Here is a 20401-nt window from a genome sequence, read left to right on the forward strand (position 1 = left end):
ATTTAATGAAATATTTATTTAAATATTGAAATAATAATAATTTTTAAATAATTGAAATATATTTCATAATCAACAAAGAATATTTATTAATGCAATAATTAAACATTAAATAATTAAATCATGGCATTTACACCAAATCAGCCATAACATGTTGACCTCCCACCATATATGAAGTATATTCCCCTTTGCCAAAACAGCACTGACTGGGGATGCACCAATATCGATACCAGTATTGGTATCGTTGCCAATACTAGGCATTTTCATGAGTACACTACTCCAAAAAAATGCCCCAATAAAGCTAATAATGGCACTTTAATGTTTTAATTATTTCAGCTGCTGTAAGGTCTTGCACTTGCTGGAGACATAACGGTAGCCTTGTGGGGACCTTCCCGGCGCTAGTACACAGCACTTTTCAGGCCCCACATGTATACCTCATCCTTCAGGCCGCCCACACAGCACTGGTGACACATGCCACTCGCATAGTACTGGTGATATCCGCTGCCCGCACAGCCATGGGGAGACCCGCACGCAGCCCTGGAGAGGCTTCAGCTTAATATTGTGCAGCATTGCTATATAATGTCTTGCTGAAACTTGTAGTCCCTCTACAGCCTGGAGCCAATGGCAGAACTACCAGGGTGGTAGTGTTTGCAGCTTCGACTGTGCCTTGGCTCTCCACCACTGTCCCAAAATCGACCTGGTTTATCCACTCTGTAGAGGTATCCATGACAAGCAGATTCTGTAGAGGTAACCATGAAAAAATACAGTACAAACTACAGTGTAGACAAGCTGCGGTGCGAAGTGGAAGGTTGCAATTTTTTCGCTTTGCGTCGCTGTGCCTGCAGTGTGTCACAGCCTTAACTGTTCTGTCTTCTTTTATTTTGTAAAGCAATCCACAAACGTTTGCTGCTATATAAATCCTGTATAATAATAATAATGATAACAGTAATAATAATAACTGTAATAATAATAAATCTATATACAGACATTTACCCCTACACTCATCTCTGAACCATTTTGCACAGTTTCATCTTATCTGGCACTCCTACATTCAATAAATGTGCTAGCCCTAGTTCACATATAAGTTACTTAACAGCATGATACATAACCGCATGAATTGCCAAAGAATGTTCTGAATCACCCATCACATTGCTTTTGTGGCTGTAGGTCAAAAGGCACAGCGCAGCACAAATAGTAGTGCTCTAAAGTACAGAGATAATGGATAAGAGTGTATACTCTACTCTATTCAGTCCATGAGGCCCTCCTAAATAATACAATACATTTTGATAGAGTAAATACATGTAAGCACACATTTTTCAGATCTGTAATTACAGCCACAAAACTAGTTACTACTGAACTACAAATGATCCTCCATTCACTTTTTTAGAAAAGCAGAATCGCTGAGTACAGAAAAAACATCTGGTATCCTACATGATCCACCACAATCCAAATTTCTCAAAATCTGCACCCCTGGCCACTGTATAATTAAGGCTAGTCAAACAAAGATTACTAGATTAATACTATCCCAATCTTATATGTCTGCCTTACCCCCTAATTTATGTGATGGTACTGTTTTCTGCATTTTTATTGCATTGGGGAAAATGATGGTATATTATACATGTGGGATATGTGTAAATGTACAGAAACAGCTGGGTTATAGAATGCGCATCGGGTAATGAGACTACCAGGATAATGCGAGGCATGGCACTGCAAGAGCCCATCAAGATTGTGAGCACCATGGTACTGCACATGGGGGAATGAGACCACCAGAGTAGGTGTCATGATGTTGCACACGGGGAGTAAAAACACACCAAATATTTATGTACATGTTTTGCCATCTGTATGGTTAGTGTGGAGGACAAACACAGGACATCAGAGGAAGTCCAATTTCAATGCAACACTCTATTATGTCAGATCCTCCAACCTGTTACATTGCTTCAGTACTTGCCACCTGCTGGCCCATAGTGGTAAATATGAAATTATATGTAATATTTCATATATAAAAAGGTCACTAAAAATATTACAAACTTTCATTTTTTTTTCACAGGTTTTAACAGCATATACAGAAAACATCCGGCTAAGGTTACAGCAAATAAAAAAAATCCACTAACAACATGATTGTTCGATTGTTTAAGCTAGTAGTTCAGTAAAGCTAAGAAATAAGTGTTTAACTAGTAATAATAATAATACAGTACTTGATCCAAAAGAAAAACTAAAGGGTTCACAAACAATATATCATAAAAAAAAGTACACGACGCAAACCAATTCTAAATATTACATGTTGATCCTTTCGTAACAATAGCAGTTAAAATAAAAACACACTGTAATTGTTCAGGTAGTCTGTAAATATTTAGGTGCGTTTTCTCCTGAATGGTCAGTAGATGGTGCTCCAAGACTAAAGATGTAAATTATTTTCCAGCTGCCAGTTGATATGACCAATAACAAAAAAGCAGAAAAAAAGGTAGAGGGATGTGCAACACAAAAATGAGGGGTTCTGAGCATCTGCTTAGTAAAGATCAGTAAAGATCAGACTCTCTCATAAGATTATCCAATGCAAGGACATGCATATCTGATCAACTCCTAAATAATGAAGCAGGCTTAATCAGTAGAGAACAACATCTCAGATTGTTTTAGCTGTAGCATTTTACAATGATTAATTCTGTGGGCCAATTTGTATTGCTTTATGGAAGACATTATTTGTCTTTAATGTAAGCTTTGTTCCCACCACTGTTTGTAAGTAGTATGTTTTCCTAGGGGGATTTCTCCTTTTGCTTCGTGTTAGGATGAGATAGTACTGCTATCTATCCTGACCGTAGTATTTATCACAGACTGTTAGCACTGATTTCTTGAACCATTACTGTTGGTTATGTGTTTAGATGAAGCACAGCGACCCTTCTCATCAGCATATGCGTTGATATGACGTTTAGCTTCTCTTGAAGGAAAACTGACGATCCTTTGGCAATGGCTTTGTGAGTGCATCCGCAGTCATTTCTTCTGATGAGCAATATTTCATGTCGATAATAGCTTGCTCTTGAGTGTCCAGATTTTATTTTCTTGGGAGTGATTTTATTTCTTCTGCTCCCTTTCGCCATTGATTGGCTTTGTGTTTTAGTAATTTGTCTATGTTTTCCCACGGTGTTGGTTTGAGTATGCTATGTGTCTTAGCAGTATATGACAACTTAGGGTGGTATTCCCTTTGTTGCCTGATTGGATTGTCGAATTTCAGGTTGTTCAGCAGATTTTAACATGGAATTTGACTTATCCATTGTGAGTTCCACGTCTTGTTCAGAGTCCTGTGCGGCTTCACTGTGCTCAGCTTCCTTTGCTAGTTCACTGGATAAATTCACTTCACAAAGTCCCGGGTTTTCTGTTGGGTTCTCATCAAAATAAACACTGAGACTTATTGTCACTTTGTCATTCTTTGGGTGGAGGATTCTATATCCCTACTTTGTTCACTATAGCCCATCTGAACACATTCAATTGCTGTGTTTTCAAACTTTGATCACTTCTTTTTTGGAATATAGGCATACGCTTTACAGCCAAACACTCTGATGTGCCCAAGGCTAGGCTTCGATCCATGCCACATTACAAAAGGGGTGATTTCAATGGCTTTTGATGGTAGTCTGTTCTGTAGGTATGTTGCAGTCATGACTGCTTCTCCCCAATACTTCTTAGGTAGGTTGGCGTCTGACAGCATGCATCTGGCCATTTCTATAAGAGTGTGATTTTTCCATTCTGCTACACCATTTTGTTTAGTAGTGTATGGTGTGGTCATCTGGTGTACCTTATACCTTGTTTCTTCAGATAGATATCTGTTCCCACCTAATGAGTTTTCATTGGTCCGCACACATCACCGTGTATGAGCTTCATGGGGTGGGTGGTTTTGCTTTGAGTGGCCTGTGGAAGTGGGGTTCTTGTGGCCTTTGCTTCCATACAGTATTTGAATGTCATTTGGCAGGGGAATACGTTGTATCTTCTGATAAGCCTCTCTTTATAATAGGTGTTCATCCAATTTTCCTTTTGCGAGGATTAGCTTATTGTTTCAGATTGTACATTCAACACCTCGGAATTGAATTGTGAGACCGTTATTAGCAAGGGTTTTCACTGATAGAAGGCTTCCATCTAGGTCTGGGACATGCAGTATATTCTTCACGAGGATATTCTGCTTGTCCCTCGACGGTGTGATGCAGTTCAAGAATCCTTGACCGCTACCTTCCACAGTAATACTTGACTTGGTCCACGTGGTATACTGTTCTGAGACACTTAAAAGGTAGCACTCCATGATGTGCCCACAGTTTCCTTTGTGAATGCCTTAGCTCTTTCTCTTGTAGGTGCCTCTCACCTTCTCTGCTTGGTTTATCAGATTGAACAGTCCTTTTTCAGGTGACCAGTCTTTTTCCAGCGAAAACACGCTCTGCTTTCTTCGTTTTGCTTTGCGCTTTCGTGCACCTTAAGGGCTTTCTCATTTTCTTCTTGTGCATATTTTCTTTCCATCTGTCACATTCATTGATTAATTTTCCTTTAGCATATTCTACTGTTAGTTCCTGCTCAGGTCTGGTTTCTGAAGCGTTATTAGGAGCACTGTATGACTCTGGAAGGCTGCATAGCAATAATGCCACCACATGGTTATCTTTAATTTTCCTCTCCAATTGCATGTAGTTGTTCTACGATTTCCAGCATGGCATTCACATGTTCGCGCATTTCCTGGCCTTTGTCTCATCTTATATAGCTTACGTAGAAGATATAGTTTACTGTTTAGGTTTGAACACTCATGCAGTATCTGTAACGAAGTCTACATACCTGTAGCTGTATTTTCTTTTCTTATGTGGATGAGCTGGTCGTCTTCCACTAGCAGACTTATAATTGCTTTTACTTGCCTGATCTTTTTGTCCCATTCCTCTGCGGGTCCATTAGTGGGTCTGCCTGTACTCAGCACTTGCCACAAGTCTTCTTTGCTTAGCAGCATTCCAAGCTTGAACTTCCATAGCTGGTAGTTGCTATTGTTGAGCTATGCAAGTGCAAAATTAAATTCTGAATTACTTGCCATCTTTCAGTAGGTTGGATGCAGCTCTTGTAGACTTGCAGTATTTTGTTCCGGATTCTGTCTGCTCCAGTTTTTGATATATTCCCCTCTGAGTGTCTTGCTAAAGACGGACTGAGCACCATGAAAACATTGACAATATAATGCTGATTACTTATCTCTGCTGTTAAGACCCACTTGTGCTTCTATACCTACTTTGGAGATATAAATATTTATATTTATATATATATATATACACACACACACACACACACAATATATATATATATACAGTGGGGCAAAAAAGTATTTAGTCAGCCACCAATTGTGCAAGTTCTCCCACTTAAAAAGATGAGAGAGACCTGTAATTGGCATCATAGGTAGACCTCAACTATGAGAGACAAAATGAGAAAACAAATCCAGACAAATCAATATATATATATATATATCCAGAAACAACATTCAAAAAATGAAAATGCAGCAGTAATACTCACCTCTTCTCTGACGCTATCCCCTGCAGACTCACTGCTCTGAGGCCCACCCTCACTGGCTCTTGGAGCAACATAAAAAGAGGTCCAGTGCCACTCATTCCTTAGGTTGAATGACACCTGGAGCTATTCAACCCACTTTATAGGACCCCAGTACGTCAAACCTGTTATTAATGGAGATTCACATTCTCTTCTCTGGAAATCACAGAAGTAAATGTAAATTTATTGGGGGAAATGCACAACCTACAGAAGTCTAAATCAGAAATATATATATTAGATGTCCATTCTGTGACTGCAAATACAAAAGCAAAAAACTTGGATTAAGCATTTAGAATGTGAGTTTGAAGCTTCCAGACTTCACTGGCTGCATGCCTGTTCCCACTCAGTGACTCGCTTGGCACTGAAGAACATTAATTTGTTTTGGCTAATGAATCCATGTTGCTTACCTATTTCTGGAAACATTGCTGTTACTTTGTAGTGGTGATGCAGAGAAAGCGATATGTCCAACAGAGTTCTGAAAGAAAAGCAAACAACAATTATTGGTCATTTGCTAAAGTAGATGTATTGACAACAGAATATGTAGCAATCCTTCTCACACAAGTTGTACAATTTTATTGGGCACATTATACTATTTCAAATAAATGTTTGTGAGCACTCACTGGAACCTTTTTTCTTATGGGGTCCCATACGGTAAGATCTCTGGCCCCTAACCCCAGAATGTTACTTTTTTTTTGCCGTCTTGCCATCAGGTCTGGTGGGACACCCAATAGTGCAGAAATATTAGTAGATTAGTAGATGGCTCAACACACATCACATCCACGCAAAACTGAAAAAAAAAAAAAAAAAAATCACACACCCTCTTGGCATTTAACTAACTTCCAAATTCTTGGGTGTCAACATTCTGCAACTCAAGGGGGGTGATTTACTACCCTAAACACACGCACGCACTAGGTGCGTGTGATTTTTACACAGCAAAATGTATTTATCAACCAAAAAGTCTCTAAAAGCATATTTCCACTAATGAGATATATGGAAAAATCATGCACATGATGCATATATAATGCTGCTTCACAGTTTAGACAAAAATGGTTAGCTCATGCATTTACATTCCTGCATTCATCAACACAAACAACACAACATAGAGCTAATTTACACAACATCACCTTGCAATTCATGCTTGGCTTTGCACAACACACCTGCTGGGTGTGTACACACTACAAAAGGTGTCTAGATTCCACCAATAGATCATGCTGGGAGGGAACACACTACAGATGTGTATACTTGTTAGTGGCGTGTTTATAAGGTTAGTAAATCAACCAAGGTCTCAGGTTTATTTTTCATTAATTCTGCAGGTCGTTTTTACAGCTTAAAATCACTGGTGTGTTAGAAATAGATTTCTAATCTATTCAGTTGGTATAATTTTAGAGGGAATAACCTATTCATATTTACAGTTCATACACTTACCTGTGCCTGATTTTTTTCATTGTTGACATGTAAACCTAAATATATGCATTTGTTTTGTTTTGTGATTGTGGTAAGTTAGAAATTACCTAAGGCCCCTTTCACATGGGCTGATCAAGAAAGGATCCGTGAACAGATCCTCTACTGATCAGAGCAGTACAGAGCGGATGTCACCATTCACAATCTTGCGATGGAGGAAAAAAACTGCAATTACTGGACCCCATGTCAGTCTATGGGGAAATCGGACGTAAACAGACATTTGTCCGTTTACATCAAATTACCCCCGATCCGACACAATCCGGTCCAGCGAAACAGATCTCTGATCCATTTGTGTCTACGAACCTGGCCGGAGGCGGGGGTAACCGGGTGTGAACAGATGCCCATAGACTTACATTGGGCATCCGTTCAGGTCCACTTGAAAAACTGACAGGCGGACCCGATTCAAATAGAGTCCGCCAGTGTGAAAGAAGCCTTAGTTCCCAGACTGTGGAACAAATTTTGATTATCATAATATTATAACAATCATAATAGTTTAACCACATTCAACACTATCCCCCATTCTGTTCAGTTTTCTATGAATCAAAAGTGCTTTCTTTTCCCTGTGCTAGCTCAGTCACTACATGTGCAGATATACAATCCTTTTTTTAAATCAGAATGGGGTGCTGATGCTATATGCTAGGCAAGTGAATTGTAAAACAAAAAACAAACTCACTGCCAAATATTAGCATATTTGCTATTGCTGACACCACATACAGCTTAAAAGGCATCCCCCACACCTATATTTTAAAGGATTCGTGCAATTAATGTCACCCTCAAAGCAGCATGGTATTTTCAATGTATTTTTGCATTGGTACATGCCCTCATGGCAGTGTCTTGCTACCCAATATCTTTTTAACAATAGTTTGCCCATTAGTCCTAAAAAAAAGCCAGAATTTACTTATAGGATTCACCCCCATAAATTTCAATAGGATTTGACACTAAATTCAGTGTCGCTAAATTACTAATAGGATTCACCAAACCATATCAGATTCAAACTTGGGCAGATTTGTTTATCCCTTTTACCTATGAACCTATGCTGTACAACATGCTCCACAACTCTATGATTGTGGGGCATGCCTAGACTAGCTTAGACTTACTCTGCATCTAAGCTAGCCTAGAACATTGTGGTGCCTGTACACATTGTATGCTTAAAGTAGAACTGAAGCAAAAACATATTTTTCTAAGTTTGGATAGAGTAAGGGAGGTTTATAACCCCTCCCGTCAGCTTTTTTTGCCATCTGTATCCCATTGGGGAGATTTCGCTTCACTTCCTCTCTTAAAGCCACAAGAGGAAATCCTTCCAAAGAGAGGGGAATTCCTTGTGGTCAGTAGGGCCATCAGAACTAGTGTCCCTATTTGAAGATTTCTTATATATTCCTATTCTGGTGAGCACCCAAAATGTTGGATTTTCTTTCCCGCTCTGTGATAATGATCTCCAGGACACAGAAAGCAATATAAACCTGATAGGTGTTCTCTCCACTCTATCCAAAACTTTAGTTGCACTTTAATATCTAGCACTGCAGCAGTGCATTTATGCATACGAGAATGAAATTCATTAAAAAAAAGGTACAGAGGGCAGTTGTCAGTGGTGCCAAGCCACTTGTCAAAATTCTGCCTGTCGGGCCTGTGCTTGTGCTGTACCCTCTTCTTTGAAATCCATGAAGAATTTGTAGCCCTACAAAATATGTATAACCAGGGCCGGCCTTAGGCCTTTAGGCGCCCTGTGCGAGAAAGCTTTACAGTGCCCCTCAATGACCACACACCTCAACATTTAAAAATTTAAAAAGTGTGTCAGTCATTTAGGAACAGAAACTAAAAACTAGCTCAGTCATGAAGGGGTTAATCTGGATTAATTATTGAAAGAAGTTTGAGAGTTTAATACTACTTTATTTTGCAGAATATTTTCTTAAAATAGTTAGGATTCATTTCAAAATGTAAACATAAGTGCCAGCTATTTGATAGTAGCTGCATGTGATGTAATATTTCTAATAAGGGCTATGATGCTACTTCTATATTAATCTGCAGTACAGTGAACAGCTGAAAGCACAGTGGCTTCACACGTTTTTAGCATCCCTGACATGTGGCCACCAAGCCAAGAACTTTTTTAATTCCATTTGATAGCGGTCTTTGTCTTTGCAAACTCCCAGCGATAAAACAGATGCAAGGGAAGTATTGTAAATATGCACAACAGAATAAACAGGTTATCAGTCACAGAGAATGTGCTCAGTTGAGTATTCCCCTAAAGGTTCAAATCTTTGAATGCATTTTCTATTATTCTGAGTAACATCTTTTAGAGTGTCGCGTGTAATTGAACCAATGAGAGCACCAAAACCACATTTAAGAAGTCTAAAGTCTTTTATTGATTTTACCAAAATGCAACAAGAAGCCAATGCATTTCGGGGACCAGACCATACTCTGTTAGGGCTTAAAGCAAAACTCTGTGGTTATTGAGAAATATATTTAAATTAAATTTAAAAAGTACACCAAGATTAAAGTGACACTAAACTCTGGAGTTAAATCTTAAAAATGCATTTGATTACCTTAACTAATAACAAAAATGTATCTTATTTGTGCATCACTCAACTGTAGATCCTCAAATCATCTCTGAATTTTTTGCCGATACTGTCCTTCCCTCGAGGGTGGCTATTATTGTTCCCCATGGTTCCGGTGTATGTTGTACAGTAGCCACGGCTCCAAGCTCACTCCCGTGATGGACTAAAACCTCATGTTTGGTTTACCAATTTGTATTGAGATTGTAGTACATCAGGTGAGCGAGCTTGGAGCGGTGGTTACTTTACAACATACACAGGGACAATGGAGAACAAAAGTAGCCATCGCTCCAGAAGGAAGAACAATGTCAGCACCAATTCAGAAATGATTTGAGGATCTACAGCTGAGTGATACACAAATAAGATACATTTTTTTTTGATAGTTGGAGTACTTGAATGTATGTTTGAGATTTAACTTTTGAGTTTAGTGTCACTTTAAGTAAGAACACGTTTGACTCTTGTATTTAGACAATATTTACTTATCCCACAATTCAGAGTTAAACAATGTGTTGAAATACTTAATGGGCCCAGAGCAAAGCTCCTAAACAAACAATCAGAACTATGGCAGGAGATGGGCAAAACAAAATCCAGTGAGTGTTAGTGCCAGTGTCCACAACATGCGTATGAGAAAAATAATAAGCTGTTGGCTTCCTGCTGCTATATGATGGCATCATTAAAAGACTGTGGACTCCTAAAATGTGGTTTTGGCACTCATATTGGTTCTATTACACATGGATTTCTCAATCTTGTGCCCCCCACTTGTGAGGAACCCCCACTTTGTAGAGAGCTGCCAAACGCAAGCCACCAGGCCCAAATAATGACTTTTTACCTCTAGCAGAAGAATTTTAGAATTTAGTAGTGAGGCGCATTGCTACTTTAAGAGGAAAGGGCTGGTGACTATATCCATGTGAACTACACTGGTTTAAAGTGTACCTGCACTAAACCAAAACATTGATAGGGCACTTCGAGAATAATAGCTCCTTTGTAGACTAAAAGCTCTATCATGCAAAAAAAAGGTTCAGCTTTGGCCCAGCCCTTCTGCACCTCGCTTCAGGTCAGTGAACGGGCACTGGAGGGAATGGTCAAAGTACCAACAAGCCTGTTGAGTTTAAAACAGAGCACCCTGGGTTTCAGGGCTCATGGGAATTCTGCACATATCTGTTGAAGCTATGTGCAGGCAACTGCAGGTACATACAGTAAGATAGTAAGGCACCAAGATGCATGCAAAATTAGGAGGCATGCCTTGGAGGTATCAAGAAAAAAAAATTTGTGTGATTGGCAGTAATTGTAACCCCCCATCACTGGTGTCAGTGGCTGCAACAGCAACCTCCAGGTTTTCTTCTGGTGTCCCCATACACCCATCATCCCCCAGAACACCGGCCATACACCCTGCACCCTTCGAAAATCCCCCCATTCACCCTGCATGTTTCAGAAACCCCTTCCATACACCCTGCACCTAGAATATCCACATACACCTTTGCACCCTCCAGAATCCCCACCATACATCCTGCACGGTCCAGAATCCCTCCCCCCAATTATATACCCTGCATCCTCCAAAATTCCCCCTATAAACCCTGCATCTCCTCTGCCCCCCACACTACACCATTAAATTGGCTCATTGGTGTCTGGTACTTCAGCATGATATGGCCAGCGTGCGTAAGCTCAGTACAGGAAGTAAGGGGTTCACTGGATTTCTGGTAGGATAACAAATATTTTTCTGTATTTGCAGCTTTTTAGACAGACAAGGTACCTCAATTACTTCAAGAGAGATGTACTATATATTCTTTTTCACTCAGACATACACGTTAAAGAAGTGACAGCCCCACATTTAATGGCTTGGATTGTCATTGATCAGTTGTTATACATTTTAGAAAAGAGAAAAGGTATTTAATGGAATTTAGCAACGATGGGGTTTAACCCCTTCATGACTGAGGCCCTTTTTTCATTTTTTGCACCCATGTTATATTCCACATTTTAGGCCTGAAAATGACGTAAAACCCCCCAACATTATATATTTTCTGAATGCCAAGACCCTATAGAATAAAATGGTGGTAGTTGAAAATTTTTATGTTGCGCAATATTAGCGCAACTCCTTTATTAAACCCCAAAATTTAGTGACAAATTTAATTAAATGCCCCAAAACACAACAAATTACCCATTTTTTAAATGAAATATAAAAGATGAGGTTACAACGAGTAAAACGATACCCAACATGCCCAGTTTACAGATTGCGTTATTATTATTATTAGATTTATTTTATTTCATTTTAATTTTAAAAACTGTTTTTTTTTTTACTTTACTTTGACTGCTATCACATGGGGGGGCTTGCAATCAGCTTCTCTTTTCAGTTTGCTCAGTTAAGCTTTGAACATGAAAGAGAGAAGCTGATTGGTTGCCATACACAACTGCCCCATATTGTTTGCGCCAGTTTTGATAAATTCCCCTCTATGTCAACCTGATTAAAACAATATACTCTCTGCAATCTGTAATGCAATGAAACACCCACAATGCTCATAGAAGCCAAATACCAAGGGTTCCATTTCCTTTAGCATGCTTGCTTAGAGACACACTACCTGAATGTGTTGACTCTTTTTGGTGAGAAAGAGATTTTTACTCAAAACAGTCCCATGATTTGGCAATGCTGACTAGTATTCTGCTGATTCATTTGAAGTGTACATTTTAATGGTCCATCCACTTTTTATCACAATACAAAACAAGGATCAATGGGCTGTTTTCCAATGATGAGAAAGAACTAATTTCCTAATATGGTACAAAATATACCTGCAACATAACTAGAAGAAAACGAACATGTTACCTGAGTATGTTTACTTGCCTTTAATCTTTCCTGGCAGCCAGAGGTGGAAAACTCTTTAGAATAACTTTTGCTGTTGTCTATAGTACATTGGTCAAAATAAGTGGCCTTTTCCCCCACTGAGTCTGCTGAATGTGTCTGTTCTCCTGAAAGAGACAGCTTTAAACATCTGTCATTCCATGTCATTGTAGCATCATAAGAAGAGGACGCTCCTGTTGATCTCCTGTGAATATATTTTAAGGATTCATCACTGCATGGTGTTTCATTTGTTATACTTTTCCATTCAGGGGAGGACTGTTTTCCTGATGTCTTTTGCACATGGGACTGATGAAAGCTGCTGGGCCTCTGGTTTGCTTTTCGCACCATATACTCAACAAGTGCATCGTGCTGGATTTGCTTTAACTCTGTCTTTGAAATATTTGAAGAAGAAAGGGTTCGTTCTTTATCCAGAGATTTCATCCTATAGTGATCCCCTGATTTATTTTGAACTGAACCATCATTGTTCCAAGCCAAGCCCAAATTATGGATGCCAAGATGGTCAAGCTTCTCTGGTTCTGAATAACATAATTTCCTTTGCTCTTTTGTCAGTCGTTTCCTTCCTCCTTTTCTTAAAACCGTAGCCTTCTCCCACTCATCTTTTTTGTGACCCTTATCTGCAGAAGTGTTTGGTTGTGTAAATGTAGCCTCTTCATTTGGACTGGATAAAGAATATGATCTTATATGGTCAACTGAAGGTCTTTTAGGAGGATTGAGTTTTAGCCTAACAGGTAAACTCATCTGCAAGTCCCTTCTTTTGAAAGAGGTTTCTCTTAAAACTTTTTTTTGGGCAATCTTAAGTTTCTCCCTGTAATCAAGCATAAAACTTTCCTCAGCTGAACAGGTTAGACCTCTTGAGGTATCACAATCAGTGAATTCATTTCCAAGGTTTTCATCAAGTTGTGACTGGCTTTTTGTTTTATGGAGTGGTTGCTGAGGTTCAGCCACCCGAGATGCAGAAAAGTGACCTTTCTTCTGAAAGGTATTAGATTCTTTACATGTGTCTAGTTGCTTAGTTTGTATTGAGGTGTTCAGCATTGCCAAAGAGCTGTTGTTGCTACAAGCAAGATGATAAAGCATTGGTGTTGAGGCCTTGGTGATTTTTTCACTGGGTAAATCACAGAAGTTAGAACTTTGAGGCCTAACATCTAGCTTCTGTGAAAGTAAAGGAATAGGTTTTATGGTTGCATCTTTCCTAAGGTTATGGGCTTTAGGAATGTCAAGAAGATCATCACGATTTAGCGATGCTAAAGGTTGCTCATATAAATCATCGATGTGCACACCATAAACTATCTGGCTGGTTCTTGTATGTGGACGTTTGTATTTGATATCGTATTTTCCAAGATTGTCACACTCCATATCCTTTGTGTTCTGAGTTAGGAGTTGATATTGTTCTTTCTGTTGTTGATTAAGTGCCAGTTTCTCTACTTCTTCACTTTTTGTTCCGTCATAACAATTAACCTCCTTAGCTGGTTTCCAAGAACCAGCTTTTTTCTTATACCCACGAAGTTTGTCTGACACAAACTCATTCCAAGAACGTCTTGTGCTTTTACTGGTTTTGCCTTCCCTTTGGGGATTATCAACAGTTGAATCAAAGTGATTATTGTGGGTGTATTCTTCGCTCTCTAGAGAGAATGGTTTTTCTGTATGGATATCCATTCCTTGAAAACAGTCTTTATTTGATTTGACAGTCTGGGAACTTTGGTAGTTTTCATCACAAGTGCTACTGACCTCACTAAGTGCCATCATATCCTCAGAAGAAACCAATAATGTTGAGCATGAAAAGTGAGTCTGGCTGTTTCCTTCCATATTGCCAGAAAGAGCACAAGATTGGCTCAGTTTGTTCTGCAAAGAGTCTCTTACCCAAAGAGGGCTGTGAGCTTGACTTTGGGGTCTGCTTATTTTGTGTTCAGGTAAACAAAGGCTGCTGTTGCTTGTGGGACTCCTCTTAGTTTTTTGACTAAAGTGACCTCCAGGGCCACGGTTAGCTTCTTCTTTAGAATCTTCACAATGTGGATGTTGCTGCAAATGATTGTGTTCTATTACACTAGGATTATAAATAGCCTTTACATATTCAGAGTCCATGTAAGAAACCTGTTCATTGTTCAAATGACAAATACCATGTTTAAATGAAGTCTGATAATCAGCAACATAGGAACCACCAGAAAATGAGCTATACGCAGAGTCCACTATGGCAGCCATAGCATTTACAGGAGTCAGCCTATCTGGAAACTCACTCGAGATTAGCTGATGTCTAAGAGCAGAAATGCCACTTGTGCTTCTTGTACTCCATTCATCTATAGCATTACTAAATGACGACATCACTAAGCAGGAATGACGAAATGTAAAATCATTGGTCAATCTTCATTGCATGGTGATGGTGGCCTTTGTTTGATGATCATCTTCCCTTGCATATTCCTGCAGGATAAATAAGAAATATAGTTTTTGTTTTAGATAATGAAAATAGGTTAAAAATGTACATTTGCAGATAACAGACATTCAGCGTTTATCAATCTGGATGTGGGTATATTATAGTGCATATTCAACCTATATCCGGTTAAAAATCAAAAACTACCCTTGCGGTGTGGGTGGAAACACGTCTGAAAAGGGAGCTATTTAAAAGCCAACTAGTTGAAATATGGCGAATTTTACATCCAGAGGAACGCGGCTTTACATACTACTCCCAGTTACACGATACATACTCAAGACTGGATTGGATACTGATAGATCATGTGGCAATAGAGGAAGTGGGATCAGTGAATATTCTACCTATGACAATCTCAGACCACGCTCCTGTTGAGCTAGCTATGAATATTGAGAATAAGAGGGGTAAGCAATATAACTGGAAGCTGAATGACTCTTTGCTACATGATCCGTTGGTTATCCAAGAACTGGAAAAGGATTTGAAAAACTATTTTAGGGAGAACATAACAGAGGGCATGTCAGCTGTAAGTATCTGGGAGGCGCATAAACTAGTGATAAGGGGGAAGCTTGTGGCTATAGGGGCCCATCGCAAGAAAGGGAGAACCCGGGCCATACAGACCCTATTGGAAACGATCCATCAATTAGAAACAACACATAAAACAACATTAGATCCAAAGACACTGAAGGAACTGACACTAAAGCGAGAACAGCTTAAATCCATAATGGAGATAGATACTAAGCGGGCATTCACTGTAACACAAAGGCAATATTACGAGATGGGGAACAAACCTAGCAGACTTATGGCGAAAGCACTTAAGGCCAAACAATCCATTACATACATATCCAAAATTAAAAATAAAACTGGGACAGTAGTACATTCCACGACTGAAATTGCAGAGACATTCTACGACTTTTACCAGGGACTTTATCATATAGAAAAATCCCCTAAACAGGGCATATCAGGAGATGGACTAGAAAAAGGAGATAAAATAACAACATACCTGACACAGGCCAGATTGCCGAGAGTACCGGGGGAGAGCCTAAATGCACTGGAAAAAGATATTACCCTAGAGGAAGTTAAACGGGCAGTAGAGTCAACCCAGACAGGGAAGAGTCCTGGACCGGACGGATTTACTATACTGTATTACAAGAGATTTCAGGCCATCTTAGATAAGCAGTTCTGTGCGTATGTAAACACAATAGGAGAAGGAATTAAAATGCACCTAGAAGCCCAGAAGGCACACATAACAGTGATTGGAAAAGAGGGAAAGGATCCCAGTCTGTGCGCAAGCTATCGGCCAATTTCCCTCATGAATGTGGATACAAAAATATACGGTCCTTATACCACTACTGGGGAACGAATACTTCCCACCAGGAAAGTACGACTCCGCTTACATAAAATGGAGTACATCTCCGAACCTAAAAGTTAGAGATATATTGAGGGGAACAGAAATTAAGCCGTTGGGGGAATTGAGAGAGGAATGGGGAGTATACCCCTTGGATTGGTGGAGATACCAGCAATTACAGCATTTTATCCAAATGCTTCATAAGCCCCTGAGAGTAGGAAGCGATATAACAGAGTTTGAGTCCATCCTAGGGGGACAGGGGATACCACGACACTGCCTAGCATTGATGTATAAAGCACTCCTATCTAAAGAAAATGTGAACCCACCCACATACCTGGATAACTGGGAAAGGGAGTTTAGACAAACACTCACAATAGAGTAGCAACGTAAAATAATAGCTCTAGCTATGACCACAACCATAGATATAAAAACTATGGAGATGAACTATAAATTCTTAGCTAGGTGGTATCAGGTCCCACAGAGACTGCACAAAATGAACAAAGCAAATGACCCAGATAGCTGGCGGGCATGTGGGGGTGAAGGAACCTTTTCACATATCTGGTGGGACTGCCCGGAGATACGACCGTTTTGGGAACTAGTGAGGGGTATTATTAAGCAGATATGTGACGTGCACTTACCATTAGATCCGTGGAGGCTCTTGTTCCACCTCACACCAGATACGGTGAAGAAGTATAAAAAGTCCCTGATACCACATTTGCTAAACTCGGCTAAATCCTTGATCCCAAGGTATTGGGGGACAACTAAAATTCCATCAATCTCTGAGTGGTTTAGCAAGCTGGATTCAGTAAGATTGATGGAAGAAATGGTAAAGATGAAACAGGATAAATATGGGGAATATTCCCAGGTATGGGGAAAGTGGCTGGAGTTTAAAGAAACGGAGTTATATTGTTCCTATATATGTTAGAAATATGCCTTAGGGGTAGAATCAGCAATACGGAAATGTTAAATATAAAAAAAAATATAGGAAAAGGAAGGAGATGAAATTGTAATACAATAAGAAATGGAAAACACCGGCACCACTGAGCCTCGAGGGAATGTTGGGTGCATGGGGGGGGGGGTTCCAGGGGAAGAGGTAATGGATGGTAAGGATTTGGTGGTAGAGCATCTGTCTGGGCGGATTCGGACAACAGGGGAAAGGGAGAAGACACTAAAGGAACACTAAAGTAGAGTTGATAGGAACACAAATAATAATATAGAGATGGGGATAAGGGGCACTAACACTATTCACTAACAATATTAAGTGGGAGCTTGTACACCTATATAAATCACTTAAAGTTCACTAAATTGGTTAGTAATGACTGGTTGCAAAAGGGATCACATGTCCGTCACGTTCAACCAATCATAGACTTCCACGGTCCCCATATTGATGAAGGCACACACAGCTCCCATGTAGAGGAAGGCACACACAGTTCCCATGTAGAGGAAGCCACACACAGCTCCCATGAAGAGGAAGGCGCACATAGTCACCGTGTAGAGGAAGGCACACACAGGTCCCATGCACACTATTTGGGGTAACGGGACAGCCCTCCGAATATACATACACACACTTGGGTGCCGTGCTGCTAAATATGGCCTGGGCATCTAGGTTTCAATGACAGGGAAGGGTTTGGAATAGGAATGCTCTGGATAATTATTAATGCTATAGCAAGTGAGAATGTACACATGGTTAGCAGGGGTAATTTGCAAATGACAAAAACCTTGTAAATTGATTGATAGATTACTTTAGTTGTAGACATCATTTGCATTGTGCAGTCATTTGATTTACACAGTCCTTTATAAATACCCTCCTTGTTTTCTCAGATACTGCTCAGGTTTTGCTTTAATAAGGCCGTGGGGGCTTACAGCCTTATTCCCAAGACTGGACATTTCTTAATAATTTCCTCACAATCCCCAATTATAAAAATGGCATTGTTATCCTAATCTGCTGAGTAATTTGGAATACTTCATCACTCAAAAATGCCAGAAATGTACTGGCATTGTCACGGTGTACAGATGGGATAAGGGGCATTTGCACATTCCAGACAAGTCCCTAACTTTTAAATGGGGAGAAAATATATTCTTTCCTACTTGGTAAATTAAGCAAGCCATAAAAAAAAGACAGAATAATGCCGCAATGCTATTAGTTTGAACCATTTTATTTTTCTGTATACAGATGTGCCAACTCTTCACCTCTTTTAAGTGAGATGACTGGAGTGTCAATTTTTGCATTACCAAAGTCAGCTTTGGTCCGCTGAGAAAATTCAGACCAGATCTTTCGCCAATAGTCGATTGAAATGTGTACTCTTGTTGAACAGGGGGTCCAGACTGGGCCATTCACGGCTTTTCCGCGGAGTTTTTGGTATATGTTCTGTCTGTACCTGTGATTGATAAAAAACAAAAAAACTAATACAAAACCCTACACTAAATACAGGTGATTTATCAATTGTAGCCCTGTTTCAGGAGGAGGGTCAAGTGAGATGACCCTCTCCAATCAGCTACTGCTGCCCACCTGTAGGTAACTAGAAGATCTTGAGCCTCTGCAAAGTGGGAGCATGGGACTTGAATATATCTATAATGACAGTGCCTTCACCCAGCTGGGTCTTGTGTATTACAAGTGGGACCCCCAGATAAGAACAACCTTGTCCTAGGCATGTTCCTTTGAAGAAGCAACTCTGATCATTATGTTGGGAGTGATGAGCATCAGTCAGTTTTAATATATTTTAATGGCACGTGCATGAAGATAAGTAGGAAGGAGGGTGAAAGGAGCACAGGATACCTGTTGAATTACATCAAAGCACTGCATCCTTCTCTCTCTTAGTGCTTTACCGGCTGGACACATAACTTGTAAATTGGCTCCTTGTAACGAACGTTCTAGTGTATGGCTTATCATCAAGGAAGGAGAGCAATGGGAAGGTTCCTGTGTTACTTTCTCAGACTCACTCAGTCACTCACCATCCCTGTTGGGGACAACTGCAGCTCTGCTTCCTCAAGGCCTGTAGCACTCCATAGCAGCCAGTAACTTAGGGACAGGTATTAACATCCTTAAAAGTCCATTTACACCTTTGCAGAGGTATTTTTAGAAAAACATGTCAGCAATGTACACCAAGTGTACATGAAGCAGACATATGCAGTCCTTGTATATGAACACAGAAAACTATGTTTTTTGTTAGCTTTCCTCTTCATCTTCTCATGGAAATGGTTGCCTCTGTGTTTTGCAAGCAATCTATGTATATTACAACTGAGCTCTCCACCCCCCATTCATTAGTGGCACCCCCCAGGACAGTGTATGGTGTGTAAAGACAGAGCTGGTTTTTAAGGCTTGTGTTACAATGAATACCAGGGAGGGGGAGAGCTGTTTATAGCCTGCTTTACAATCTAACCCTGATGTCAAGCTAAGTTTCCTGTGGAGAAAATTTTAAATTTGTAGGATTCTGGCCTAATAAAAACTTAATTTTAAAAAAATGAAACCCTGCAATGTGAGTCATGAAAATGTATATATCTACACGTCATATACATATACAATATATACACGTCATCGCTGCACCCTGTCATTACCACAATAAATCCTAACCTCTTACAAAAGGTGGAAATTAACTTCAACGTGAAGTGGTATCTCTAGCACACCCTGCTGGAGAACACTCAACACAGCAGGTGACTGAGAATAATTACTGCACACTTAGAGGAGACAAGCCAGCACACAGCTAAACTGACTGATCTTACATTGACAGATCAAAAACATAGGAGGAGAATTTGGAAAAATACTGCATCCCTACACAATTCTTACACAAACAATAAGGCAATGCAAACAAAAAACAACAATTAGACATAAAAATGCAGCATGCTTCATAAATTCTTCTGTCTGGTGCTGAAAAGTAGCACTGCTTCAAAATAAAAGTACATTTTGTTCAGTATTTGTAAACATCACTTATTGTGAATGTATATAAAATTGTAAAAATGTATACAGAAGAAACAAATGGGTTATTGGGATTTGGTAACAAACAAATAAATGTTAGTGATAAGCAATAAAGTACTGACCACACATGCAGCATTTCATCACAAGTTCTGACTGGCAAATGGTGGATTTTATTGTCAAGTGGGATTTACCATTGTAACACATCTAGAATCAGGACAAAAGGAGCTACTTTATCTGATCTGGTAATCTAGAAACTGGTCCCGACCTTCCAGTTCCAGTATGCAAAGAGTATTCTTTGTTAACGGAGAACTCTTAT

General features: G+C 39.6%; 1 protein-coding gene across 1 annotated transcript in view; it reads right to left on the bottom strand.

Annotated features, from left to right (window-relative positions):
- Positions 1 to 14148, bottom strand: part of LOC108792434 (protein Shroom1-like) — a 27214-nt gene extending 13066 nt beyond the window's left edge. The window contains exon 1 of the mRNA XM_018563217.1: positions 13371 to 14148. Coding sequence (XP_018418719.1) covers positions 13371 to 14148 — 778 coding nt within the window. The remainder of the gene's footprint in view (positions 1 to 13370) is intronic.
- Between the last annotated feature and the right edge of the window lie 6253 nt (positions 14149 to 20401).

The sequence above is a fragment of the Nanorana parkeri genome, unplaced genomic scaffold, assembly GCF_000935625.1.
Source record: "Nanorana parkeri isolate BGI_ZX_2015 unplaced genomic scaffold, ASM93562v1 scaffold643, whole genome shotgun sequence".
In the NCBI taxonomy this organism is placed as follows: Eukaryota; Metazoa; Chordata; class Amphibia; order Anura; family Dicroglossidae; genus Nanorana; species Nanorana parkeri.